At 32.5% G+C, this 19,464-nt stretch overlaps 1 protein-coding gene across 1 annotated transcript in view; it reads right to left on the reverse strand.

The window, feature by feature from the left end:
- Positions 1–2,009: 2,009 nt before the first annotated feature.
- The window catches only part of PDE3 (cGMP-specific 3',5'-cGMP phosphodiesterase 3), a 53,901-nt gene continuing 36,446 nt past the window's right edge, over positions 2,010–19,464 (reverse strand). Inside the window, exons 7-9 of the mRNA XM_051209832.1 lie at positions 18,763–18,909; positions 17,368–17,553; positions 2,010–4,183 (exon numbers count right to left, since the gene is read on the reverse strand). Of these exons, the coding sequence (XP_051073115.1) occupies positions 3,857–4,183; positions 17,368–17,553; positions 18,763–18,909 (660 nt within the window). The 3' untranslated portion in view covers positions 2,010–3,856. The remainder of the gene's footprint in view (positions 4,184–17,367; positions 17,554–18,762; positions 18,910–19,464) is intronic.

Raw genomic sequence — 19,464 nt, forward strand, 5'->3', positions numbered from 1 at the left:
GCAGAATCACTTTACTGGTCCCAGTTGTATTAGAACCGCTATCGGTATTAGTCAGAGTAACCACTAATATGGGAAACTTCAGGATTTATGTTTCATTCTAACTTTAGAAAAAAGCTAAGAGTATTGGATTCAAACCTCAACGTGCTTTGTAACACTTTAATGTAAACAATAAACAGGTACAAAAATACTATGAGACACACAGATTAGATTCCCTTTCTCAGACCGTTATCATAAAATATAAAAGTGGGGTTCAAAGTAACATTCATGACATTTGTTTAAAGTCAGTTATATATATATATGTATACAAAGTGACATAGTTCAATCCTAAAAATGTCAGCATGTCACAATTTCATACTTTTCGCCATTTCTAATATACAGTGGGGTCATTCAATCTAAACAACTGTTGTCAGTGATAAACAACATATTACCCATCTGAAACTAATGTCAATCAGTTCAATTAGTTAATTTTTACTAAATCATAGTGATAGAAGAGTATCAAGACGAAACTAACCAAGAAACGCAAAACAATAACAGTAGCAGTAAAAGCGAAAAAGGCACTACACATGAAAAAACTATGATACAATATTGATTATCGTGTAATCAAATTACTCAGTTTTGTTGAATAATACTACAGTCCTACAAGGAATGATGGCCATGAATGCATTTTCACTCTAGTTTTTCTCATGATCTTTCCCCTTTACTAGTTGGTTGCCATCAATTTTAATTTGCTACTCTCCCGTGCACTTGAAAATCAAGCTTTCGTTACTATATATATTGAATCATACCATTTCAAGTGATCTACTCGTGTTAGCGGGTGATTATTGAAACGTGTTGCATCTCAAAAGGCTTTATCGTGTCCGCAATAGAACCGTTCGAACTAAAAAAAGTTATTCCTTAATTTGAGAGGCCAACCGGTAACGCCAATAAAAATAATGGTTTTATCAATCACTATATGGTGGTTCTTATTACAGCTTAACAGAACTTGATTAAACTGAGCGACTAAGAATGACATATATAATATGTTGTCTGGTTAACATAATATACTATATATATAACGTGATTACCAACTGGCGAGGAAGGTGGAAGGGTAAAGAAAAGTTAATACATGTAGGTAAATGGAAAGGGAAGAATTTTTAGAACTATCTTATACTACATTTAGTCCTAATTTGCTAAATAATTGTTTTATTATATTTTTATATTGCCCTAATTATATGTAGTTGACTGATGATACGTCTTCTACCGTTCATAATTATGTACTTGTTACTCAATTTGTGTACAGATTGTGATTTCCTATTTGGAGTGAGTTGTGATCATGAAGTTGACGCTTGTGACCACGTGAATATCAAGTCATAAAATAAACAAAATAAATCGACTGACTCTTCTCATGTTCTGACTGAGAATACCAGAGGGAGAAAGAAGTGACATGAGACAATCAGTGTTAGTACAACCGACAAAGCAAAAGTTGTCGGCATTGTTGATGTAAAAGTACTCATCATTAGTGGACAAAATGAACTAGTGATCTAATTAAGTGGCCATACTGAAGTTTGAAATCATAGGAGGTTTGTAGTACGAAAATAACATTATTCATTTTTATACGATTCATTAATATGAGTGTGTGATGATTCAATCGTCCGGTAGGATGAAAATGATCTGGTGACAGAAATTAACCTTTAGTTAGCCAACCAGAATTCGGCTTGTCTACCCACATCAATATTGTTTATAAAACAATGATCAGAATTAAAGAATAAAATAAAGCTGAAGGTTTTGGGAAATTGCAACTTAACATCTTCAATTATATATATATTATGATAAAACCTATGAAACACAATCAAGAGTTTTACATCTCTTCTTATGGTATTCAGTTTAACTTCACAAAATAATGGCTTTCCACCCCCCCCTACTTCTAATCAGGAATTTATTCCAACATATATACAAAAAAAACGGTAAGTGACTCAGTAACAAAGATCAACTTGAATAGGACATGACGTCATCAACCAATACAATACTTGCTTCAGCAATGTATGTATATATGTCATTTGTATGCAAATAATTTATTTTTTTTCTATATGCAAAATAATTTATAACATATTTACAAGAATAACAATAAAAAACAATAAAAATATTGTAATAACAGTTACAAAACAAGATAACTATTAAGGAAGGAAACAACTGTCGATTTACTGTAGAGAAAACAAAACAACAGACAACAATTGAACAAAAGCACACAATAAAAGTAGACAGACACCAACAAACAAAGAACAGTCAACAAATTCACAGATTGAATAGAGAAAATAATGAACAATATCAAATAAAATATTATAATGTTTACATACTTTTTTTCTAGTCGTTTTGGTAGAAAAAGATTTATGTGCTAAAGTGTAAATTTTAAGGAAACTTAATTCGTTTGTCCTGTCGTACCACAAACAGACAAACAAAAAACACACGTGCGCACATACACACAAGCAAACAGATACACAAAACTGAGAAGAATCTACTGAAATTAAGAAGAGATACGAGCACGCACAAACAAAGAAGCATAGACAAAAGTAATGGACATTAAATTAGGTAAGATTAGTGTAGTGTAGTATAGTATAGTATAGTACGGTGAAGTATGGTGTACTGTTACTGTAGCAACAAAATCAATCAATAATATTATTAGATAATTGAGAAAAACTGTACAGAATAAAAAGTGATTGAAAATGAATATGCAAAATACATGTACATATAACATTTTACTTTGTGTGTAGAACACAAATGCAATAAAGCAGCAATAGATGGATAGATAAAGAGAATGAGTGCAATACCAAAACTATACTGGAATGCACATTAGAGAAGAATAAATAACCAATACAAAATAACAAATATTATATATAACTAATCACAAATTAACAGAATTACTAACTTTCGACCAATCACATTTGTCTTATACCAGCTGTATTGTGTTGAGAAAAATCTGAAAGCCCATTGGTTGTTTAAAATTACATATATGCATATACATCTATATTTAGTAGTACGTGCCGGTTAATTTTGAGTACATATAAAACAAAGTTTGAAATTATGTGAAGGTATACAACACAAAGAACAAATGTACAACCTGTAAATGGATTACTCAAGTTGTTAAATAAACAAATGTACAGTAAATAATAGATAGGTCTGTTCTCTCGTTGTTCCACTTTTATTTCAATCTGATAAAAAAGAAATATGCATCCCATGATAAAACCAGTTCTATGAAGATGACATCAACATAGACGAGTATCATATTATTGAAATAGGCAGGATAAAAAGAGATAAAGCACACACAGTTACGGCAAAAACTGAGAGGATTGTTCATCAAACAGATCGACGAAATTTCTCTGTGTTGTATAATATCATATGATGATAACTGTTTCAATAATCTATATAAATAAACTGACAGGAATGATGAAAACAGATAAATAAACCAAGTTGCTAACAAGGTTTCACTCGTTCGCTCCTGCCTTGTTTTCTTCCTTACCATTATGTTATCAGATTAAACGTAGCTCGTACAAATAATGCTATAAAATGTTCCATTAAATAATGAGGTAAAATTGTTAAGACGAATGAATCCAGAACGCCTATACACACTCAAATAACCAGAGAAAGAAAACAACGAATAGTTTAAAAACACAGAATTAAAACAATAAACGAAGAAATAGAAACTCAATCAGAAATGCTTTCACTGTACATTAAAAATTCAAAAATCATATAGGGTACCACTACATACTAAAGGAGGATGGATGAGAACGGGGAAAAGGACGGTAGTGATAGTATGAGTAACCAGAGTGAAAAGAAATATTACTGAAGAATAGCTTTCTTTTTTTGTTTCACCACTTTTATTTCAGTGTGTTGTATCATTGTATACATCATACGTAAATGAAGAATATTCTTGTTTTGTACGATTAGGAGATTGAACAGTTACACAAAGTGGTACTTGAGATTGTTGGACTTTGATAGGAGATGATTTACAACACAAGGTAGATGATGATGATGATGATGATGATGGTGATATTGAAGAAGATAAATAGCCAGTATGTGTTTGTATAGTTGGAGATTCATGTCGACTATGTGGTTGATGTTGCTTTTGTCTTAAGTTTTCATTTGAATCCAAAGTTATTCCATCGGAACAAAGTGCTGATTGAACACAATTAATATTTTCTCCAGTAGTCTGTAAAAAATATAACAACAAAACATAAAAGCACAATAAAATCACAGTAGTTTATTATATATATAGGATCATTTTGTGACGTCATGAACTGTTGGTATGAGCTGTTTTGATAGATGCAGACTAACTGAATGGGGATCCACATGATTATCGTGATCAGTAAGTAGAGACATTAGATATTAAGCTTTGAAATTATCTTATACTTTTCTATCCCAGAAAATTCATTCTTTCATCACAATTATAAACCTGTTGTTCAAATATTGTATTATTAGGGATAGGTTGTAATTTCTTATTTAAGATGAATTGTGGTCCCTGAATTCACATGTATAATCAAGTGAATTTTTAAACTAGAAGGCACGTTGCTTAGCTCTTGAGCTTAAGGATAGAGAATTTCTATGTAGCTCAGTAAGCGTTAGGATTAGGTTATTGATATTACTTGTTCAATTATAATAGTTCAAGGTCATAATACCTTAATTTTGATAGAGATGGATAAAATATGTCAAAGCCATATTTTGGCGGTAGAACTCATCGTGTACCTCTCAATATTGAGAAGCTATTCGCAGTTGAAGAATAAAAACACGAAACTGATTAATAACTAGATTGAGCACTCAATAAATTATTAATAAAGTAGAACTAGACACTAGATATACATTATATTTGTGAAACTAGTAGGTTATGAAGTACACTGACTGAACCAGCGTCAGGTAAAAGATTGAAACCAGCTAATCTCCAACAATGAGATTTTTTTACAAATATACTCAATGCCGACTACAAATCCTTTGTGCGCCTAATTTTTACGAAACTATAATCAAAATAGAAATGTAGTAGATTTGTATTGGACATTAGAATCAATTCAAATTCAATATTATTAAGAACCTTCTTCTATTCCTCTTTCCAACCATTAATTATCCATCCACCTATCCACCTAACTATCACTTCTTATACCATCACAATCTGTCATTGGTATAAACCATAAATTGGTCTCGTTATAATTACCTATAATTATGAGAACATGCTGAATGAAAATAAACAATTATTGAGTATATGAAATATCAACGTAGGCGAAAAACACAAAAGTTGTTTCAATTACTGCTGGGTCATTTGAATAAGCCCACGAGAAATATATTAGTCATGTCAACGATGGTTATTGGATAAGTGGCCAACCAAATTGCATAATTTTAACGCCCACTACATACACTGATTCAATATGACCTTGTAGTGTGGTCTGTCTCCATCTGACGTCATAATCTTTTAACATACATAGTTGTTAGTTATAGTAATAGTTTATACATTGGTTGCATCGCCCATTATCATTAGGTACGTGTGTAGATATCGTAATTTATGTTGTTAAATGAGAATAATTATTACCGATTCCAGTACTACTTATAACAGATTAAGTATCAAGTTATTTCAAGTGTAATTTTGCATTAATTGTACCTCGAAAGTATTAAACTAAGAGTGACACATCATTTAGACAAAAGGAAGTAAAAAGCTGCTAGCAATTAAATTTAAATGTGAAATAGACATATTGCTTTTTCAAATTAAGTAGTAAGATAATTGCCGGATAATTCCTAAGTCCTACTGAGTATGTGTGAACTTGATAGCGTGGTTCATTCAATATTTCGTTATTTCTAGCCTATATACCATCTTACTGCGAGGTAATCAGAGGCATTAAACAAGTAGCAGTTGAACTGGGTTTTGTATAGATTATTCCAATTTGTAATTGATTATCGACATGAATTAATAGTAGTGGAGAAACAATTAAACGTTAAAGATCGTCCGATCGTTAATTTCATCCTAGCATGAAACTTCTCAACAAGTGTGCCCAACAACCACCTTACCATATATTACCGTCAACTGAGTTCAAACTTTGATGAATACCACCTAAGAAAGTTACTGGCTAGTCAGGTCAAGTGTACCAGATTTAATTGAACAATACAATGGCTTAAAAAAATATAGTGACCAATAACAAAATTCTGGTCATTGCAGAACTCACATACTCTACTCCCACACTAGAATATGATATCTTATTACATATGCTACATGACTGCATTAATTAAACTAAACATATCCAATTATTAATTCCCATAGAAATTTATAGAGATAAACATATAAACTCAATATTATTAGGATATGGGTATTTACACGTAGATATTACTACATATTTCACACACGCATAAACACATACATTTATATATGAGGTAGAAGTTACAAGTGAAGACGAGGTGACCTTAAGAGTTTGTGAGATTGTAAGAAATAAATAACAAAAGTAGAAATTTTCTCTCTATTTCTGGTGATATATATCTTTATTAGAAAGAAAACATAGAGAACACAGAAAACACGATTCTCAGAAATGTTAACTACTTTGTTTGAGAAGTGATTGAACCTAAACGTGTAAAAATTCGAGTTCTGACTCAATGGTCTAAGGGTTAAGGGTTCACGTCCGAGGCCGGAGGTCCTGAGTTCGACCATCTGCTGTAAAGTAGTGGATGTGCATTGCTGAGTGGTTTTATAGTGGGACGGATTAACTGTCTATTCCTTCATGATATTCAATGGTTGTATAACGTAGATCAATTCGTGATCTCAGTAACAGTGCGTTCCTCGTTTCAACTTCTGGAAGCGAAATTATTGTAAAACAATGTAATGATCACATGAGTCTCGATTTGGTGTTAGAACTAGGTACTACACTTAAATAATGTCTAATCACATGTTGGAAGTAACAAACTACACATTTGGTCGAGATTCGAGCGTTACAACTTAGATGAGTGGTTGAATAAGTTTATGGTGACATAACTCAGAACTAATCAAAATAATTCAGTCCCACAGTGTTCTTAGGGTTTTCATCATAAACTGACATCGGCTATAATTTAAAACTGTTCTGTACTCATATGGAAAAGATGGATTTCTTTCAAACCTACAAGGTACACTACTTGATTAGCTCCTACATAAAATATAATCTCACCAGGTTTAGGTATGCTTCAGAATGAAGAGTTTAAGCTTATAGTTTAGAAATAATGTTGATTTCCCTGTTATATACAATCTAAAGAGAAATAATTAGACATCTGATACGTTTAACGCTATCATTTTTATTCTAAGGTTCCAAAAAATATTTCTACATTATGATTTTAAATGTGTTTCTACTGCTCGTTATACATGATATTTGAATTTCACACAAAAGATTAAGACTTTCATTCTAAATTTTGATTACCTCAAATCTAAATTCCTGATTCTGTAATTCGAATTCATACTAGCAGACTGACCCATGGTATTAACTGACTGGTTACACTCACTTTTCAGGTTATTACTTTTTATTTTGTGTGTTTCAGTCAGTCAGTAACGTAGAACTTCGTACGTACATACATCAGTCCAAGTTGACATACAACATTAACACAGAGATACAATCGTCGATTCAAATCCCATAATGGTGGACGTAGTAAAAGTATAAGCAGTAATCGGAAACATTAGGCTTTGAACATGTTATTCAAGGAGTAGAATACAGTGAAATAAATTTGGAAAGAGAAAAAGAGAAAGGGACATGAAGAATTCAGAAGATTAGAATTTGGCAGAATACAAACAGTGGATGCACCTGCGCCATTGCAAACAACCTTCAGCCATGTCATTCAAGGTCTCTAACCATCAGTTGCTCTTGCCTCGCGGTCCCCAACAAGGTAGTCTACACCTACCAACATGGCTCACTCCACCTGTCAGTGACTTCATGGATTTTTGCCATGTTTTGATCTGACCACTCCCAGCTTTCTTCCAACCTACTCCTACACCATAAAACGTCACACGTCGGGGCAGTCGGTGGTCGGGCATACGTAACATATGTCCCAGCCATCTCAACTGATGAAGTTTCACTACTTCATCAATTGATTTGCAATACTTACTTAGTACCCATTTCCCAACAAGTGCATTACTTACTCGGTGGTCCCAGAATATACGAGCAATGTTTCGAAGACACCTGTGATCGAATACTAGCAAACTGCAAGTATCCTCAAATCTTACCGGCCATATGCTTAAAGATGATCATATTTGTCATTATATAAATAAAGCTATCCTACTGAAAAATTTGACTCATTTGAGATCCTGACTTCCCTTTTCATACATTGTACAAGTGTTTATTGTTGAAGTATGGCAGTATAATAGTCATCATTCAATTTCACTAATCTGTATATATCTAGTGAAATAGGAGAAGAATCTTACAATCGATTGTAATTCGATATTGCTATAGGGGTTATCCCAAAACATAATAATAATAATAATAATAATAATAATAATAATAATAATAGCTGAATACAGAATTCAATAGTTTGATGAAAATGATCATGTTAGGTCAATTAACAATGGCTATTAATTTAGATTTTTTTTTCTAATTTTTAGTGACCAAGATTCTTATAACAGAAGTGATTAATCAGTGCAAAATAAAATTCATTCTGAATTAATTGGAAAAAACAAAAAAAAAACGAGGAACCATCATTTAAAACACGAAGTTCAGCGAAGGGATCTCTTTTCAACGAATTTATTATCAAGCTGTACAATCGTATATATATGAAAAAAGTACTAATTCCGTGAGGAAATGGGAACACAATTAACCAAGATGACATAATAGGAAGATTATAATACTTAGATTACGTAATACGAATGATAACAATAGATTTAGTGGATATAATAAGATGATTAAAATATTTTTGTTATAATAATTAAGGATCATAGGGGTGTAGAAATAAATAAGGTGATATGATGAGCATTTACGAATAAAATAATGAGAATATAAGACATAAGTAAAGGAGGAATGCAATAATAATAATAATAATAATAATTAAGACCAAGGTAACGATAACGATAAGACGTACTTCTTTTGTACGCATAGTTCTGGTTTAAGATCCTAAATGGTAAGAGCTTCGGCTATTTTTAAGGGTTGGATACGAAGAAATCTGGGTAGATTTGAACGAATCATATAAACAACCTTAAAATCAGATTGTGGATCTGTAGAATAGTTACAGTCGATTAGGTATTCAAGTATAGAACTCCTAACTGCTTTCCTTTCACATTTATAGAACCAAGCTGGGATATGTTCTCGTATCCGAGTTGAAAGTGAGCACTGGCTACGGCGCTTATATTCACTAAATCTATTGTTATCATTCGTATTACGTAATCTAGTATTGTAATCTTTCTATTATGTCATCTTAGTTAATTTTATTCACATTTCCTCACGGAATTAGTACTTTTTTCATATATATACGATTGTACAGCTTGATAATAAATTCGTTGAAAAGAGATCCCTTCGCTGAACTTCGTGTTTAAATGAGAATTATCTGTCAAACCATCATTTGTATACACACATTAGAAATAAGATGTCATGTTTAGTTATTTAATGAATTTTTTTCAACATTGAAACTTTTAAACAGGTAGTTACAACCGCCTACAAATCAAATAAATACAATTGAATGATCAGTTTAAATATTAGTTGAACTGAAAAAATCTAAATCTCAATTATGTGAATAACCAGTAATATTCTTAATATTCCAAATACTCTTGGAAATAATATTAGAAATAATTTACGATATGAAATCAAACAATAGAATAAACACAAAGTTTTAAAATATTTAAGTTTAATGAAATTATTATATAGGAGGAGTAAAACTATACTGATTACTGATAAGTTCAAATTCAACAAAGAGTATTAATACTCCCATCTAAATTAATTTGCTAATCATAATAAGTGTTCAGTGAAGTATAAGATATAAGTATAGGGTACTTCTACCGATTGTTTCTAGCATCTAACATATCATCAATATATCATATTCTAGTAACATCGTAAAAAATATTATGTTTTTTCACGAATGAGTCATATTGTTTTTGATCATAATTAAAAAAAAAAAGAAGATAACATAATCGAAACGGTATCTATCTATTTATACTTGAATGTACAATGAATCTCATGAGTAGTCAGCAGGCAATCAATAAATTGAGTATACTTTATATTGACGTTGTTATACATCTAATGATGACTAAATAAATTATACAAGATTGATTTGAATTAAAAATAATTTAGAAATATATATATATAGGATAGTCATAGAATGGGTTATCTTGTTTTTCAACCAAAAAAAAAGAGAACAAAGTAAGCATTATGTAACGATTTCACGTTGATTAGATATATATTTAAACATAGTCAGCCAGTCAACAACTATAATGAAGAGGACATGTTTGGATATGGGAAAGGCAAAGTGAGGCGAGGCGAATGTAGGATAAAAGAGATAGGACATATGGCTAAGTTTTGAAAGAAATATGATCACAACTCCGACGACTAAACAAAACAATCAAGACACGCTCACATATATTAGTAATAATCATGCTAGTAGCAGTATTGGTAGTAATAATAATATACATCGTTCAGAATAAGCGGAAGAGAAGAAGAACATGAAGGAATTACTCGTTTTTTTTATAATTAAAGAGGAGGAGAAGAGGGAGAAGAGAAAACACAACTCACCAATAATGCAGATAGCATGATAATGACTATGATTATCTATGCTGACTGTTAATAAAATAACAACAACCACTACTACTAGTAGTAGTCATAACTTGTTCACCGAGTGAACTTGTCTAATTTCTAGATCACATATACGTGAATATAGCTACCGAATGCGGTTTTCCATTAGTTGTGAGAAGGAAAGAATAAAGAGAGGAAAAAACAACACAATCATATAACCATGGGAAAATAATGCGGAAATATTTTATGGGAGAGAAAAATCAATCGAGTAAAAGCTGATCTCCATTTACTATTATCTTCATCCCTAATATGACTACTGATAATACTGAAAATAAGGGGTCATTTTGAAAAATCTAGTATGTTGCTAATTTCTAGTTAGGTGGTTGAAAGTACTCAGTAGGATACCCTGTATTAACATAGGTTTCACCGCTAGTTTCCATTCGTCAGTAAGGTGTTCCTGTAATCTTGGGAGAACTGATGCTCCCTTGTGGGTTCGAATCCATATCACCAAGTTCCACATTCTGCTGTTGGATGATAGTCCTACCATATATATAGAGTATTGAGTTTCAACTCATTGGTCTAAAAGTGTTGGAAAGACCTTGAAACTTGAAGGCAGTGCATTTGATCTTTGTATGAAGGTTACATAAACTTTGTACCCAGAAACCAAATATCTCTTCAGTTCTCATTGGGTTTCTATCAATTCTATAGCAAAGATTTTAGTTTGTGATGACATGAATTCTTGTCTTCATAGGTTTAGACTACCTTATTTTGGTCCGTGTGATTATTATAACCTATGGTTAGAGAAGTTGGGTAACATAGCTGACTTGATCGCGATGGCACACGTAAATTCTGTATTTGCCTTATACTTTTCATTTCACGAATTCATTCTCTCTTCTCCAATCATACACATGAATATAGAGACTGAACGTAGTTTACGATTGGTTGTGGAGAGGAAGGAAGGGATAAAAAGAAAAAAATGACTGTCATAACCATGACTATCATTTCTTACTACCACAGATACTGGTACTTCTTCTACTACATGAACTAATCCACATATGTGGTAGGTTTTACGATACTGGTGATTAGCTCAGTGAAATTAAAAGTTGAGCACGTCAAAGCTATGAAATGATAATGAGAATAAGGCATGACTTAAAATATAAACCGTAACAATATTTCACTCATTAGTAAGAGTTTGTAATTTCTTATTATTGATATTGAAAACTGTAATTGATTGGTCTTTGTTGCAATATGTGTGCATCCTGTGTGAATTGTCTTTATATTAGGTATTTTTTTCATCATAAGTCTTAGCATATTTGGATAGTGGCTAGCAGTGCAGAACAGAGTGCCCTGAACATCAACAACGCGGTAATCTAAACCTTTGCAGACCTATTGTACAAGTTAGTCGTCATTTCGACTTAATAGGTTAGTGGATAGTGCGTTGAATATTTAAAGTAAAAGGTACTCGGGGGAGGGATTGGAGTCACGGTATGAACAGCAACACTAGGATGTAGGTAAATCGAGATGACGAGTCCCGAATTGGACGAAATGAGTATTCACTATAGCAATACAGCTAAAGTTCGCCTTACTCCATCAAACATAATTTAGCTTAAGATATTAATAAAAAGATTAAAATTGAGGGTATTTTTGAAGGGCATTCTACTTATGTGTATGTATATATATATATATGTAAACAGATGTAATTTTTGTCATTCTTAATTTTAACGTGTAAATTTAATAAACTTATCCAAAATGATGACGAAAATACGCCATAAATTAACAAGAACAATGTGCTGTTGGTATACATTTATTTCCATAAAAAGAAACTAGTTTACTTATATAACAAAAATAACTATCAGTCAAATGACGTAAAATGAAAGTCTCATAAGTGTAATTAATGTAATTACACATTATGGCAGATATTTGACTGAGTGAGATAACGAGAGAATGAGAGTGAAAGAGATAGAGAGAGAAATATATCTATGAATCTATGTTGAACGCGATACCTTGACAACAGAGGAGAAAATAGATGACACACATACACACAATGTATGCATCAAGTTGACCAATTTAGTAAATCACACGCAATGTTCTCTAACAGTCAAATTAAGTATACATCAAAAAACTCGATTATGACATTTCTTTTTATTGATAGACAAGTTTATTTATCACTAGGTAAGCTAGTACAAAAATATAATTATTCTGGTGAAAGTTGGTTTATTAGGGATGAAAGCTGAAGTTATGTAACACATTTGCAGTGTGCGGTGTCGAACGCTTCCCGGTACTTTTACCTGAATTAAGTGAGTATGTACTGCATGATTGGCGATATTAATTTTCCTCAAATATTTTATTACAAACCCTGACTTACAATAAACTTGAGTTTCTTGATGCAATGGGCCACTCGGAAGTCGCCAAATGAGGTCACGAAGTGGTGCCAATCGAAAATCTCCTGATGATGAGTTCATGTGATTGGTCAAGAAATGGTTTCATTTTCTAACGTTTACATATATATATAAGTACTTATGGATGCGAATCATCTTTGTCCAGTAAACTTCATTCTTCACTCCTAGTCTTCTTACTCAGTAGTCGGCTGGGAGCTCGATTATAAGAAGTTTGTGTATCAGTATCCGTTTCTGGAATCACGGTTTATGACGTTTCTCATCCGACATGGAAAACGATTGTGGGTAATTCCAAATGTTTGAGATGAAATCTATAATGAAGCCCAAACTATTACACACAGCACTCACTGTCATAACGAGGGGTGTCCGAAATCTGATACAGGACGTGCTACACACTAACTCTTCAACTGACTACTTGAGCGAGAACACAGGAGTGAACGAGAAAGCATATTGAACTGAGGAATAAAATGGACAAATACTCATATATATACAACACTTTACCCCTTAAAAAATAACTCCATTTTATAGCCAATGAGATGCACTTGTTCTTCAGGTCATCGATCAGCCTTCTCATTTGGCTGCTTCTGGCTGGTTTACCGTATCATTCACTGATTCCTAGGTGCCGTATGCCTATTAAACACTAAAAACCTAATAAATAACTTCCGCCGACATGAGATGAGTTTGAATAATTCTCTTAAAATGACAGCTTGATTGGTTATGAAACAACTTCACAGCTAATAAGAAGAGATGTGCGATAAATAGAAATATTTCTCAACAGAAGTAACAGAAACTATTAAGATTTAGTAGTCTTAAGAAGTTGATTAGCTTTTTAAAGATTATTACCAATTTCCCGATTTTAGTATTGTAGAAGTATCATTGCATAATCTCAATAATGTAAAGGTTAACATATTCACGCTAAAGACTTCTTGCACAATCTTTCTTGTAGACATAAATAGCTTCATAAAAATTAATCATCACCTAAAAAATCTTTGATAATAAATTTACTGAAAACTTATACAGATGAAATCATAGAGGTATCATCGTTATCTATTTTAATACCTTTACTTCACTAGCTTAATTATTATTCAATAAACCTTTAATAAGATATCTTTTTAGCGCATTTATTAGAATTAAAGTAAACCAGCAAAAATTGGTTGATTCACGTGTTACGTAATGTACATATATATGTACTCAAAAGTGAGCACTTGATGCTTTTAACATTATCGTTTCTACTCTGAGATAACAAAAAGAATTATGTTCTAACAATTTTAAAAAATTACAAATACTACACAAAGATATTTCTATTGTAAATTATTTTATATGATCAAAGATAGAATTGGTAAAACAGATAAAACAAAATGGTGAACTCAATCAATTAGAAAGCAACTTTTGTAAATGAACTGTTTATGGAGAGAAAACAAATATTACAAAACGTAAGCAGTATTTACATAGTTAATACATCTGTCAAAATTCTCTCTTACAACTTATTCTGTTAGTAAATAAACAAAAACTGCATATATATTGATCTTTATGGATATAGATTATCTGTCATACTGAACGTTTATGACAATCTAAACTGTTTTCGAAGAATCCACAGAGAATTTTTTAGTTAGGACTGAGGATCACAGGGTTAAGGTTTTCATCAAGAAATGGGATCAGTTATAATTTAGAAATGTTCTGTACTTATATCGATAAATGAATTTCGTGAAAACCTACAAGGTACAATATTTGATTAGCTCCTCCATGAAACAAGGCTTTAACAGGTTTAGGTTTGCTTCAGAACGAGGGGTTTAGTGGATTTCCCTGTCATATACAATTTAAAAAGTGAGTTGAAGCAATATAGATGAGTCAACTTCATGTAAAAATGCAGGATGATCTATTTGACTGGTTTGTTCATAAGATATAGTACCACTAAGTTACGGTTTGCTTCAGGGAATATAGAGGTATACACATCCTTATATTTTCAATTGGGTGTTTATATTCAACTAACAGAGATATAATTGAACATTTGTTACGTTTAGCACCATCATTTCTACAGTATCTTAATGGAAAGTGATTCTACGCAATCATTTTAAACTTTTGGAGCACCATACAAAGGTATTTCTACTGCTTGTAGTAAGTGATAAATGAGTTTCGTGCAAAAGCCAGATTCTGATTGACTTATTCTTATCATATACTTTTATTGATGAAAGTTATCAATTTTTTAATTTCGCGCAACAACTCGAAAGTACTTTTGTTGATTCGGATTGATCTATCCATATGACACTTTTAAATCATACCATATATATAGGGGGTTAATCAGTTTTATTGAATTCCAACAAGAAGTCATAATCTATGGACATACATATTAGGAATGAGGCTTTGGTTCATCAATCACATTGGATGAAGATCATGCAATACCTTACGCTTAAATAAGTTGAATGAGTGAACTATCAAGTTCAAATTTAGTTTATGAAAAAATTGGAAATCGGTTGATAGAGTACTAAATCTTCACCGAGTGAGATGGTCAGGATATATGCTACGTATGTCAAACCACAACATAACTTGATGTGTTGTTCTAGTTGGTGTAGTGGTGAGTTGAGAGAAGGCTAGAAGTAACCAAACGAAAGAGTGGTTTCATTTCACGAAGTCAGCGATTGACTTGAGTCAGTTGAGCAGATGCAAACTACCTACCTGGTTGAGGTCCGCGCAATAAACTTTTTCAGTAGTTATGGTTAGCAAGGTTGGTTGACATTAATCAAAATCTGTTACAAAGGCACAGATTATTTCATTCTTTACTTTCATCTTCCTCTACATCTTCACTTCCAGTATTCCTTTATATACGCCGTTCGCTATGTCTTCTCCAACCGTATTCTTAATGTTTAATCTTTCTCACCATCGTCACGACTAAATTATTTCTACTTTTTTTGTTACTCACCTTGCGAACTTCATGTCATTAAGTTGATGTCGTCTGAAAACCTGAGCTAATGAGCATTACTGATAGACTTTATATTGACTATACATTCGCACTTTCACGAAGTTAATACCATGTTCGATCTAATGTTGCGTCGTGGATGTGCATCTCTGAGGAGCACCGAAATACGACCAAACATTTTGAGTGCTTATCGACTTACAATTATGGTTATGCGATATCAGTTACTGATGAAAACTGACTATATATACATAAGCAGTGTCAGTGTTAATCTGTAAATCGAAGAAAGTTCTAGTGAGAAGTCATGACCAGTGGAGATAATTCGTGTCGGATGTGAAACAGAAACCTACGAAAGACAGTTGAAGGTGGTAGCGCAACGTCTTGGATTGATTAAAGTTAGACATCAACATCACTGGATGCCATCTCAGTGGTCTAGAAGTTAAGCGTTCGCACGCGAGACCAAAAGCCCTCAGTTCGATTCCCGTAGGTGGGATCGTGAATGCGCACTGCTGAAGAGTTCCATTCTAGGACGAAACGGCCATCCAGAGCTTCCAGGTTCTCAATGGCGGTCCAAATTTGATCGGTTCATTAGTCCAGCGAAATTCAACAGTCTCCACAATCTCATACTGAAAACCGGAGAGAGACAGATAAATTCATGAAGTGTAATGACCTCTACCTAAGAGATGATGCTACTATGATTAATATTATGAATAATATTCTGTAGTCTGACACAAACAGAAATAATGATCGATTAGCAGCTAAGTCAATTGATATTTAACTGTACTGCTACTGTTCGAACTCCACATCTAGTTATTGTCACAATGAGCAAGCTGGTAGTATGACTAGTTTTCCACGCGTAAAAAGATGCTTCAAAGCCGAGTAAATAAGAACCTGTACTCGGTGTTAGACAGGAGTGAATAAATAGAAAAAGTATTTGATTTACAGTATTTTTGTATTATCTTTATTGTAAGCTTCTAATTGAATCATTGATTGATGATACTTCTCTTACCGTTCATAATTATATGCTTGTTATTTAGTTTTATAACATAGATCACATAACAATGTACAGATTGTGAAAACTTATTTACAGTGAGTTATGAAATCGTGAAGTTGATATTTATGGCCGTGTGCAATTCGAGTAATAAAATAAACAGAATAAATCCAATGACTTTTTTCATGCTCTGACTGAGCAAACTAGAAACAGGAATAAGTTGATCATTGATATAATTAACCCAAACAGACTCATCACTAGTGAAGTTAATAAAATAATGGACCTATTAAATAGGTATACACAAGTGAGATCAATATCACTTGATAAATAAGTTACATTTAATTTATATCAATTGAATAATAATAATAATAATAATAATAATGATAATAAACTGACCCGTACATTAGACTTCATGACATGACATACAGAAGTACTAGTGATTGTTGTTATTGGTACTGTTGACGATGATGTTGTGGTTACTGATGTTGAACAACAGATACTATCCATCTCTTGTTGAGCTAATTCATATTGTCTAATCTTAGAGAAATGCTCTGATCGTCTATGCGCAGATTCCAAAAGTACCTGAAAAGCGAAATGAAAAAAGGGATTGAGTTAAAACAGAACTATTAAATTTATACGGATAAAACAAACTAATAATACTATAATTCACTAGACAAACATTTCTGTAGTTTGATAATTAGTACTAAGAATTTACAATGTATACATATACGTATATACTACTTAAAACAATAAGTTTTCTAGGGTTAAGACCTAGACCTATACTTCTAATCAGTGGTTGAAAACATTTAAATCTTGTAGTTGCATTTCAGTCGAAAACTGTGATTAAATTATAGCGAGTACATAGATTATCATGTAAAATTAAACTCAACAATTCTATCGATAATTTCAAGCTTATTTTATTTGTTATAATCAAACCAGATAGGTAGGTTAATAAACATCTGGACTTTTCGATCACTGAGTGGCATAATTAATGTTATATTGACTAGTATTTAATGCTGATCAAAAGTTATTCAAGTTGGAATATAACACACAGAATATCAGTTTCATCGAGATTACAGATACGCCTTGTTTACAAGCACTGACTAATCAACCAGAAGATAATCTACACGTGTACTAACATAACTCAGATGAAGAGTCAACAAGTTGATGGGCTGACATCACATTTCGGTTTATCTACCTAGTTATGACACACGGTGTCCAAAATCGATACTGATGCAAAAGGTTCCTACATGCAAGCTCCCAATCGGCTAATGAGTGAGAAAACTACGAGTAAAGAAGAAAGCTTATTGGAATAAACCAATTCACATGCATAAGTTCTCATTTACCATACATTTATGTCCACTCCTTAAAATATGAAATCGTTTCTTCACCAATCAGGTAGATCGACCATTAGATTTTCGGCTGGTACAACTTCGTGGCATTTTTATTTGGGGACTTTTGATTGGCTCATTTTAGTACACCCCTAGTTTTCCTCTAGGCTGATTCGACTCCAAACATTCTATTTTGTGGTAGGTAGCAGTTGAGAAACTTGGATGCACACAGTCTCACATCCGACTGCCACTTCCAACCGCCTGATATCTTAGTGACAATGGATTGGTTGTGACTAAATAGCCTTGAAAATAATAACTAAGATCATTCATAAAAAAATCAGAATAGTAAAATATCAAGCAAGCATCTCAATATGGGCACACACACATACAGAAAAATGTGGAGTAGAAACATGTTGTTAAATGAAAACAGTAAAATGAAAAGGAACTACGCATTACTTACGTGTAATTCACGAAAGATATAGGTCAGTTCCTTTACTAATGGTATTAAAATACTATGTAAAAAGTTCAACTGACTACTGGATTTCACTACAAGATCTGGATCCATATAAGGGGCAACAGGAAGACCAGCTTGTTTTTCAGCTGCAGCCTAAAGAAAAAAGGATCAAACAGAAAAACAGGTTGAAAGAACAGAAGGTTAGAAAACAACAACTTTGAGACATATTGGTGCAGTTCCAACATACAAACACACATGTTATGTGTGATAATAACGTTTCATAATCCAATCGCAAAACAAATTTACAATTAAACTGAAATAAGTCGTTAAACAGTGAGGCGTAGGGTTTTTAATGATTTTAGGCATTTAACTTTAAACAGCTAAGTCGCAGGTTCGAGTCTTATTCTATCTACTTCAGTTTGGGCAATCAGATGGTAGTGTTACTAGCCTTCTTATTACGTATAAATCATGGCTCAAAGCCAAGTACATAAACTTGGACTTGATAATTGAGTTACATCAGCTTTAGTTTAATAAACTTCATTATAGTAACTTCTGCTTTCGCACTCATCTTTTCCTGACAGCACTTGGGATACGTAGAGTATAATTATTCAGTTACGACTAACTTCATTTCAATTATCTTTCTATGTTGGGTAGAGTTTTTAAAAACTAAATAGATGAAACATTGTTTGTTTTATGAACAACAAATAT

Source organism: Schistosoma haematobium, chromosome 1 (assembly GCF_000699445.3).
Source record: "Schistosoma haematobium chromosome 1, whole genome shotgun sequence".
Classification (NCBI taxonomy): Eukaryota; Metazoa; Platyhelminthes; class Trematoda; order Strigeidida; family Schistosomatidae; genus Schistosoma; species Schistosoma haematobium.